Source organism: Boleophthalmus pectinirostris, unplaced genomic scaffold, assembly GCF_026225935.1.
Source record: "Boleophthalmus pectinirostris isolate CB_2022bp ecotype Guang Dong unplaced genomic scaffold, ASM2622593v1 HiC_scaffold_21, whole genome shotgun sequence".
In the NCBI taxonomy this organism is placed as follows: Eukaryota; Metazoa; Chordata; class Actinopteri; order Gobiiformes; family Gobiidae; genus Boleophthalmus; species Boleophthalmus pectinirostris.
In genome coordinates, this window is record NW_026571175.1 from 34222614 (window position 1) to 34233831 (window position 11218).

Consider the following 11218-nt stretch of genomic DNA (forward strand, 5'->3'; position numbering starts at 1 on the left):
AGTCCCTGCTTAGACTGATGCCCTCGCGACCCGGCCCCGGATAAGCTGAAGAAACAGAAACTGGATGGATGGATTTTTATTGAGCCAAAAACAGTATAACTCAAATTGTACAGGATCAACAGCACTCAATACTTTTTAATATATAAAAGTAAAAATAAAAATTAATCTCACAAAACTGAGAACAAACCTAACAGCCTGACAGTAGTTTATCCTTTAACAAATATCGTATTGTCTCTAGATGACAAGGTCTCGTAGTCACATTTTAGAGCTTGGAACTGACGGCCCCTTTCATGACATTAAGACTAATTTCTTTGCATTAATAAAACAATAAGAAATGAACTGCTTTTGGTCTGATGTCATATTATTAAATACTTCTGATGTACCAAGGATAATAAACAAAGGTTCTGGCAATAATGTCATTTTAACAATCTGCGATATTGTATCAAACACATCAGACCAGTAGGCGGCCACTTTTGGACACGAGACAAATGCATGCTACAGCGCTGCATCGAAGGACTGACATTTATCACAAGCTGAAGAGACACTGGGGAAATATTATGGATTTTCACTTTTGAATAGTGAAGTCTATGTATAATTTTGAGTTGTATGAGACAGTGTTTTGCATTATTGGAGCATAAATGTATAGATTCAAGGCAGTCTTCCCAGATGTTTACAACTTTCTTTGTATTTGTTGGAGGATGGAAAGGAAATTGTTGATAATTTGTTATATATACAAGAAATAATTTGAATTCATCTCGAGAAGTATTTAAGTAATCATCAGTTGGAGACTGTTGCTCTGTTTCAAGAAGATGTCAGAAGTTTCCGTGCATAATCCCTGATCTGTAAATATCTAAAAAAAATATTGCCATGTAGATTATACTTCCTTTTAATTGTGCAAAAGAGGCAAAAGTGCCATTAATATACAAATCTCAAATACAGTGTATCCCTAAGTCCTTCCAATCACCAAAGGACGAGTCAAAATTAGATGGAACTCAAAACCCTTATTTGAAAGTTTTATCAGTTTCTTATTTTTATTTGCTTTTTTATTTGGACCGATACATTAAATATTCAGATTTTGACAACATTTACAATATTATCTATTTTCTGATCAGTTAAAGGTCCTGTACTAGATCTGTCTGGCAAAATTAGTCTGCCACATCAGGAAATACGCTGTTAACATGCTAGTTATCACTAAAAAACTCCGCTCTGGTCTCTGAAAGTTGTGAAAAGCGCTTGTAAACTACCGTAAAATATCAAATAATAACCAGGGCGTTTATTTGTTTGAATCACTTCTCAGACCAGGCAATTATTTGAGACCAGGCGATTCATTTCTTCCTCACAAAAATCTTGCTCTAGCCAGTTTTACTTCATTTCACTTCGTACAAACGTCTGACCTCGCAGTGATTCGTTCGCTCGACAGTAGGAGGGTACTTTTTTATTTAACCAATCGCTGCTGTTTGGTCGTGACGTATGTAATGCACCAAATCCGTAGGAAGAAGAACAATAACGTCTTTCCCTTGATAAAATTCACCAAACATTCTCTTTGTTCCAGCTTTAAATCCTCAATCTTGGGAAACGTAAACAATACAGAATATATGTCTCTATATGTATCTATTGTGTTTTGATTCCTGATCTAGTCGCTGGAGAGAAATTAAATTGAGCAGAGGCTCTAGGTGGCGCCAACCTGGCTAATCTTGCTCAGCGAAACTGGGAAAATATGGTACCCAAATTCTTTTAACTTATTCATTCCGAGTCAAACGTGCAGCGTCAGTGGTCACATCTTCTTCCTTGATTTGTTTCTTTGTCAGCATTTATTTGGAACCAACAATTATTTATCAAAACATACACCCGGCGTTTATTATTTGGTATTTTACAGTAACTGAAATGCATGTGTCTTATTTACATATAATGGTGACAGCTGATGCCAAAATAAAAATAATAATAAAAGGTCTTCTCATGAGTCTTCCTTCTCCTGGTATCTGTCAACAAAGCACAACAAAATAGAGAAGATTCAGATTTGATTTTCAGCACATAATAATAATAATAATTCATGTTAATACCAATCTCTGGTTCACGGTCGTGTCCCAGAGTCTTACCTGCAGTGAATACAGGTGAAGAACACAGTCTGTCCCTCATCGGCCGAGCGCATTTGTCTGGTGTGGTAAACCATCCCTTCTTTGTTACATCGAGAACAGCGCCGGTCGATCTGAGGGAGGGACATGAGTGTTGTATCAGTTATTTACATTTAAAGTGCCCATATTACACTATGTTATAAAATGTATGTTATAAATGTATGTTATAATCTATGTGATATAAAGTATAATGCAATAAAGAGTGTGATCATGATCTGTAGGACCAAAGAAGATAAGAACATGAGATTTCTTGACTTTTGCCTGTCAAATGTTGTGTCGTCTGTTACAACAAAAATTAAATATCTGGGGCAGATCATCACTGTGGACATGACAGATGATGATGATGTGTATAGACAGTGTAGGACGCTCTATGCTCAGGCAAATACTCTTATGCACGGGTGTCAAACATACGGCCCAGGGGCCAGATCCGGCCCTCGGCTGATTTTCTACTGAAATATTTTAATTATGTTTTCTATTAAAATAATGTTAGTTTTCTTAACACAGCAGCGTCTCCAGCGCCTCTGTGTGTGGACGCCTCCCCCAGAGCAGCACAAATGAAGACTTGCCTCTTTCCAAACTTGCCTCTTTTAAAGGACGATCGTTTTGACTGTTGACCGTGACACTCTCATCAGCAAAATGTCAAAAATGAGAAAAGTGGAGCCGAGTGCAGGATTTTCTAAAAAAAATTTACTTATTTCTATTTGCACACAAGTTAATTTAAAACATTGTGCTGAAATAGCAAGATGAACAAGAGTTCATCAATTAAAAAAGATTTCTGTAACAGATTTGTGTTTCTCTGCACAAATATTTGAACTTATTGTTATTTTTGGGGTTTATATGATGTGAGTTTTCTGATCCGGCCCCTTTGGGATCAAAGTCGGTTGGATACGGCCCCCGGACCAAAATGAGTTTGACACCCCTGCTCTTATGCATAAGTTTGGTTCTTGTACAAAGGATGTAAAGTTGTTATTGTTTAAAACATATTGTTCATCGTTGTACACAGCTCACCTCTGGACTGATTATAAAAAAGCCAGTGTGCAAAGACTGCAGGTGCCACAGTGAAGCTTTACTGGTGCTTTTGAGGAGGCCACGATGGACGAGTGCGACTGAAATGTTTGTTACTGCACGAATGAACACTGCACTAAGAATTTTAATTTTAATGTACAGTTTTATTTGCAGGCTGAACAAATCAGACAATGAAATAATAATGTCACTCACAAATATGAGATTCAGTGCAATAAGATCAGTCCAATATGTGGAGACACTGGTGTGATTCTCTTTTAAAAACACAAATGTTTGTTGTTTTGTAATGTCACTGTCCTTGTCTGTTTTAAAAATGGACCATGAGTCCGGAATGATGATGACGATGATGTTATAATGTTGTTTCTTCATCAAAAACAGACCTGGAGTCGTCTGGAGTTTTGTTTTATTCACACGTTTAACACACAAACATAGAATAGACACAGATCTATTCATGTTATTGACGTCCTTTGGTTTAGTCATCATTCAGAACTAAGCATTGTTTAGACTAATTTTAGAGCAAGTATACTCCATTTTTTTACCCTCTTTGGCCCTAATTTGGGTCCGGGTTTAGATCTGGTGGTACTTGGAAAGCTAAATATTAAGTTAATTGGTGCTTGATGCTGAAAGTCTGAGAATCACTGGTGTAAATCATATTAAAGGTCCTACATTACGTAAATGGACTCTTGTGAACTTTTAGTCATGTTATAATGCTTTTACCTCATCAAAAACAAACCCACAGTGTTTTCTCAGCAGAGTTTATGTGTTAAACTTGTGTGAATGAAACAAAAACAACTCCAGGTCTGTTTGTGATGAGGAAAAACATTATAACATTGCTCAGAAAGCTGTAATATGGATCCTTTAAACTCACCACAGGTCCCTTGAGCTCTGAGTCCTCGTCCTCCTCCAGAGCCACACTGGACTTCTCTGGGTTGAACACCACAGTGGAGCGGATCTCTCTGCCTGAAAACTCTGCACACGAGACACACGAGTTAGGCTGTGTTAGGGCCACAGGTCGACCTGCAGACATGCTCTCTGTCCCACCTTTGACCGGGATGCTAAAGGAGCAGCGGGGACAGCGCACTATGTCCTGTATGCCCGGCAGAGGGAGCACTGTGCCACACTCAGGGCAGAAGTTTGGGTCTCCAGCAAAACACGACATCCCTGTGTGAAAAGAGACGAGAATCAAATCAACAAATAGTTTCATTAGTAGTGATAATAACTGCACACTGTATTTGACAAACCCTTATGTATCTGTGTATCTGATCCAAACTGCACTCACAAGACTACACCTGCAGGGGGAGTATGCAAAAACTACTACTACTACTACTACTACTAACTTGCAGTAAAAAGGTTTAGCAGACAGCCTGGCGTCATAGGCTGTAGGCAGAATATAATAACAGTGCTGTGGTGTTTTGTGCTGCTGCAGATGAACAGAGCGTGTGGCTCCTGGAGGCTTTGGAGACCAGGGTCTTTCCTGTGCCACACATTAACACTGAGCAGTACTCAAGACAAAATGTCTTATGGAAGTCAAATACTTCTCACTGGTAACTTTGTTTTAACTAAGTGAGAATTCAGATCAGGGAGAGTCCTTTTACGTTTAAACCAACTGGATTTCAGCAAAATGGCAACAGAAATGAGACTCATTCTGCTTTCTGATTGGATGTTCGTCTTGAAAACCAAAACACCAACTTGGACGTCATGTCCAATGTTTCTGTAAATAAGAATAAATCAGCATTAGAATTGTTATCAGTAAAAACTATATTTGATTTGAACATGTTTACTCCAAATCTGGAGACACAGTTTGATCATGTTTATGCCATTTACAATCAACATTTTGCATACAAAGCTGTGGGAGCCTAAACCCAGTTTTGTAGTTTTTTTCATTACTGAGATAATTATTCTTGTTTTGTTTGATTTAATATTTACTTAAAATGCATGATTTTTGGTATTTTGGTAATTCTTTATGGTTCACATGATTATTTGTTGATTATTTGCTACAAAATAATTTGATTTATTTACATTTTTCTTTCAATTAATTATTGCTAAATTGCTTAAGTTTAAGATTAAGTTTACTTAAGTAATGTTTATTTTTTGTATTATTTTGTGGTCTATGGCTCCTTATTTAAGGCGCGTGCAGGTGCACCATGGGAGTGTGGAGTGGAGCCAAACAGTTTTGACCTCCTGTCACCTGTATGTTAAAAAGTTCCCCTTTTTTGTATGTATTTGTATGTCCCATTTATGTGAATATTCAGTAAAGAGTTTTTAACTGCACTTGGATCGCTCTCCGTGGATTCTTTTATTTTTGAAGGCATTTTAAAAGGTGGAACAAGGTGCACAAAGCGTCAACTACGGCTTCACAAATGTTTGGACCTTACAAAAGCAAAAGAAAAATTGAAGTCTGTTACTGATTCCAACTCTGTTAGATTCACTTTGTCATAAACAAGACACAAAACATCATGATCCTGCAGCTCTTCTCACGCAGGCTCCAGGAAGTAGCCAAAACATGTAAAACAGACAAACACAGTGCCCTGGTTTTATGGTTAGAGGGAACTTGGAAGGCAATTAAATCCAAATGTCCATTGATAACATCTTTTAGTTTGCCTATCTCAAAAATAAATGGAACTCTGCAAATGAGGTGACGGTCGAGTGAAATCGAGGGGTCAGTAGTCCTCTTCAGAGATATAAGACCTGTGTAAACTACTGGAGACACAAAAACATATCTGAGGCCCTCTCGCATGAAGTAAATGTCTGTTATTGTGGCCGGGGCGTGGGCTTTTTCAGGGCACAACATTAATGGGCCTTTATTACACTATTTTCTGATCATTTATAATGTCGTTTCCTCATCAAAAACATACCTGGCAGTGTTGTTACACAATGTAATATTCAGGTCAGATCTAGCCACAACTTACTTAAAATGTCTTTTGTTTTGTTCGTTTGTTTGTTCGACAGCCCTAAAGCCCAGTTAAGTCGCCCGGATTGGTGTTACTGGGGCCCCCCACCGAGCCAGGCCTGGGGTGGGTGTGTTTGGTGGCTGGGCCTTCCCCCACGAGGGATCGGGGACAGTACCTCTGGACTGGCAGACCGGGGTGGTGGTCCCTCTGTTTAAGAAGGGGACCGGATGGTCAGAACTACAGGGGAATCACACTCCTCAGCCTCCCCGGTAACGTCTATTCCAGGGACTAGAGAGAATTAGACCAACAGTCGAACCTCGGATTCAGGAGGAAAAGTGTGATTTTTGTCCCGGTCGCAGAACACTGGACCAGCTCTACACTCTCCATCAGATGCTCAAGGGTTCATGGGAGTTTGTCCAACCAGTCCACATGTGGTGTCCTGTGGGGGGTGCTCTGGGAGTATTGGGTCTGGGGCCCTTTGCTAAGGATTGTCTGGTCCCTGTATGACCGGAGCAGGAGCTGTGTTCATTGGCGGCAGTAAGTCAGACCTGTTCTTGGTGCATGTTGGACTCCACCAGGGCTGCTCTTTGTCACCGGTTCTGTTCACCGTTTATATGGACAGTTTATATTTGTGTTTATATTTCTAGGTGCAGTCAGGGGCCGGAGGGGGGCCGGTTTGGGGGCCACAGGATCTCATCTCTGCTGTTTGCAGATGATGTTGTCCTAATGGCTTCATCAAACCAGGACCTGCAGCGTTCGCTGGAACTGTTTGAGGCGGGGATGAAAAGCAGATCCTCCAAATCTGAGACCATGGTTCTCAACCGGAAAAAGGTGTCAAACTACAGGTACAAAACAAGAATGACCTCAGTGAGTGAGGAGGTAACATCTTTAGAAGAAGACCATACAAACCAAAGCCCTCAGTGCCCAGGTTAAAATGACAAAAAAAAGATCCCAAGATTTCTATTGATGTTACGCCTGTCATGATAATTACTATATCAACTTAATCTTTTTCATATGAAAGCTGGAACAATATATTCTGGGACTGTATATTTATGATCTGTACATTTACTTTATAAAAATGAAGAGATTTTGAGCATTTTTGAGCTGTAGAGGGTGGAATAACCAATGTCTATGGCTAATTATTGGTTCATTCTGTTATTTCTTTGTTGCAGTTCAGGCTTTTTAATGATACTGTCTATTTAAAATGTTTCACTGGGATTATTTGGCTTTATTGTTGTGTCAGTGGCATAAAGTAGTTTCAATATCATCAATTACTGCAGTATTTCCCTGCAGCAACAGACCTTTTTCACAACAGCCGGAAGTCCCGCTCTGTAGGGTTGTGAGACTTCAGGTTAATGGTTTTCTGTGGCAAAATGTCTGTGAAAATGTTTCGTATATTCTCCACCAGCTTCATAAATCCGCACCATCACCAAATTTTCAACCAACAAGTTCCACAAACAATGACTATGGTAATGAATAAAACATAAGTAACTAGTTCACTCATTCTAGAACTAAACTTAAAAATCAATTCCATGATGTCGATATTAGCATTAGATTTGTGCAGTTCAAATGCTGGAGATGTTCACAGATTACAGTATTTAAACAGACACAGACACATATCGGTTTGTCAAAGTCTGATCCTGTCAGATCAGAAGTTCAGCAGGACTGGACCTGGTTAGAACTTGGAAGAGAGACACTGGAAACTCAGGTGCCACAGGGGGCGCCAGTCGCAAAAACTGTCATTGCCTAGTATGAAAGTGGAGTGTGCGTGAGTGATGGTGGTGGTTGGAGGCGCTGATGGCACAGACTGGCAGCCTCGCTTCCGTCAGTCTGCCATAGGGCACCTGTGGCAACAGTGGTAGTTTACCACCACAGAGTGTGGAGTGACTGAATAATGCTCTGTAAAGTGTTTTAGTGACATGTTTGCGAAAACTGCTATATAAACATAAACGTAATTACTTACAGAGACAGACACACGTGTAAACACACACACAGAGAGACACACAGAGAGACACACACACACAGACACACACACACACACAGTATTTCTCAAACATGTGGCTCCAACAGGGAAAACATCGCCCTTGTGTGTATTTGCATACATACTTATAATTCCTCGCCTCCTGGACTTGTATTATAAAAGGCGATTACTCACTGAACCGTCACTTTGGAGACGGATCATGACACGGAACTTTTTTACAGAACTAGAAGTAATACATGATATTTTGTTGTGTGAAGTTGAAACAAAATGAATGACAAACTGCTTCTGGTTTTCCTTCTGTGTGGTAAGTTCAGACTGATTTTACAAACATGACGACATTTGTATGTGTTTTTAATCATTTCAAACAAACTGTTGCTCAGGGCTGTGTGTGGAGACATGGGCTCAGGAGCTGAGTCGTCACTTCCACTTTGTGAATCTGAATCTGAGCTGGACAGAGGCACAGAGGTTCTGCAGAGAGACCTACACCGACCTGGCCACTGTCCGGAACATGGAGGACATGAACAAACTGATCAGAACAGACTCGTACTCCGGAGACGCCTGGATCGGACTGTTCTATTCTCCTGTGGCCTTTCATAAGTGGGATAACAGGCGTGACTACTATTACAAAGGAGATGTGTGTCCAAAAGGAAGTAGGGATGGAACGTGGTCAGAGCTTCCTTGTAGCGAGAGGGATTGCTTTCTTTGTTACTCAGGTATGGTTTGTCTCATGATCAACACATTCCTAAATTAACTGAAATGTGTCACCTCTCAATAGCTTTATAATAATAATTATTATTATTATTATATTTGTGTAGTTCTAGCAGCTCCTACAATCAGCTGAATGTCCTCTCCACTCATATTATAGTGCCCTATATCAAATAAAGTCTATGGAGCAAATGTATTCATTTATTTTATTATTTTTTGAACAGGGATAAAGCATATTAAGCCTTTCAAACATTTCTGTAAATGCGCCTGTATTATCCATTACACTGGTTTCCAACTGTACAAAAGGCAGAATTTAAATACATAACATTTTATACAAATACGTTTTTTATAGTAAAGCCTATGATTGTTTTCAGATTTTAATGGGAAAAAGTTTTTTCCTCATCGACTCTTTTTGCAACTATGCTGTTGCTCAACTGTTCTGCAGAGAAACTACACAGACCTGGCCCTGATCGAGAGTGAAGCTGAAAACAACGAGGCGTCTTCAAAATTATATTCTGGTACTTGTATAAATGGCTATATCGGTCAGATGGAGAAACCGTGGAAGTGGTCTGATAACAGCAGCCTGGGTCAGTTTTCATACTGGGGTGTGAACCCTTGGCGTTCCAACACCAGCATGTGCGGTGTGGAGGATCAGAACCACATCTGGAGACCTGTGAGCTGCAGCCAGAGACTGCCCTTCTTCTGCTACAAAGCAGGTAACACACCCACACTTTATTAGCCTGTGTGTTAATAAGTAAATAATGATAAGTAACAGTGAACTGTAACATGTGATGTTTGGGGAAAAAACAAAACTCATCTTGACTGTTCTTCTGTTTCCTTGTTAGATGAGATGACAGAGAAGAAAGAACAAACCAAGTACACTGTAGTGAAGGTGTCTTTCCGCTCTGATCTGGACATGTCTGACCCAAACAACTACAGGCTGCTCACACAGAAGGTACATCTTTGTCTACTATACGCCTCTGTTCTTTGTTACTACGGTTTTCTAAAGGTTTATGTGTTTAATAGATGGAAGAGAAACTCAACCAACCAGGAGTCAAAGTGACCTGGAAGACTCCACCCAAAAAGACGACACCGAAGAAGAATAATCCTGACAACATCTGTCCCCGTGATTAGACTCAGCTGCATTATAACGTTTGAAGAGCTGATTCTACTACCACCATTTTTCTGTGTGTGCAAATATAATTATTAAATCTCTTTATTAGGTAAAAGGTGTGTATGTAATAAAATATGTGTTTAAAGGATCCATATTATTATTATTTTTATTAATGTAGTTTCCTCAAACAGACCTGGAGTTGTGTTTTGTTTCATTCACATGTTTAACACACAAACCTGTAGATTTAGGCTGAGTTCTTCTATCAGACTGAAAACACAAAGATGCAGACATAAAGAGTTACTTAAACATGTGCGAATGAAACAAAACACAACTCTGGCTATATTTTTGATAAGGTAACAACATTCTAGTGTCCAAAACCTCACAAAAGTGAATCTTGTATAATATAGTTCCACAGACAACTTTCACAGACCTTTAATTGTGTTTATACTGAGATCTTCACTTCTTCTCCCTGACTCCTCCTGTCTGACTGTCCCAGGGCTGCTAGAATGGGCAGTGTGGGCCATGACAGGCCTGTTACACTGGCAAAGTCAGAAAGTATATTGTTGGGTTGAAAACAAGATTTTATCAGCTCCTCAGAAAACCAGTTTGGTGATAAACCAAAACATAGTACAGATTTATGCACATTTGCTTTAAAAGAAATCATTAGAAACGTGTCCATGTCAAACACTGGAAATTGTTTCACAAAATAAGTCTGACAGGAGTGACTCAGAATATACTGAGACTTTTGGCCCACTGGTACCTCCAGCTAATGCAGGTTTGTCTGTGTCCAGAGGACGTGTCCCGTGAGTTAAAGCAGAAGAGGCTGTAGGACCGAGTCTACTCCAGTGAACCACCTATGTACACAGACCCTCCTGTGTTCACTGTACTGACTACTGCATGTCTGTTCCAAGTACTGTGCAGAGTTTCATATAAAATATAACACCAGTAAAATAAATAAAAACATATATGTGTTAGTTTCCTCAGATTGTTTTATGTGGTAACGATCTGACTATAACAAACACAAATATTTGGGACATGTTATTCTGGATGATCTGTGACATGTACAGACAATGATATGATGTATGTCAGGCAGACAGGCTCACGTACACGTTTGTGCCTGTACAGTTGAAGCGAAAAGGACATTTTTAAATAAACATGTTCACATGTATCGTGTCAAACACGTGAAAGCGGATAATCTGTCATAAACATACCTCTTATAAGTGACTGTAGACGTAGACGTAGATGTAGAGCCTCTCCACGCAGCAGATCAAACAGAAAAATCTGAAGATAATACGCAAAAAACACGCAGAAAAAAACAGTTTTAAATCCGTTTTGGTGTCTCACGTGTGTGTCGCGCATGCGCAGCTCTGGC

The 11218-nt window shown here is 39.6% G+C and overlaps 1 protein-coding gene across 1 annotated transcript; it reads right to left on the reverse strand.

The window, feature by feature from the left end:
* Nucleotides 1-60: 60 nt before the first annotated feature.
* On the reverse strand, nucleotides 61-11218 carry polr1h (RNA polymerase I subunit H). Its single transcript, XM_055157626.1, has 5 exons — nucleotides 11058-11218; nucleotides 4197-4316; nucleotides 4024-4124; nucleotides 2097-2206; nucleotides 61-1979 (listed from the first exon to the last, which is right to left on the reverse strand). Exons 1-5 carry the CDS (start codon nucleotides 11203-11205, stop codon nucleotides 1955-1957), a joined length of 504 nt encoding a protein of 167 aa, XP_055013601.1. The 5' UTR covers nucleotides 11206-11218; the 3' UTR covers nucleotides 61-1954.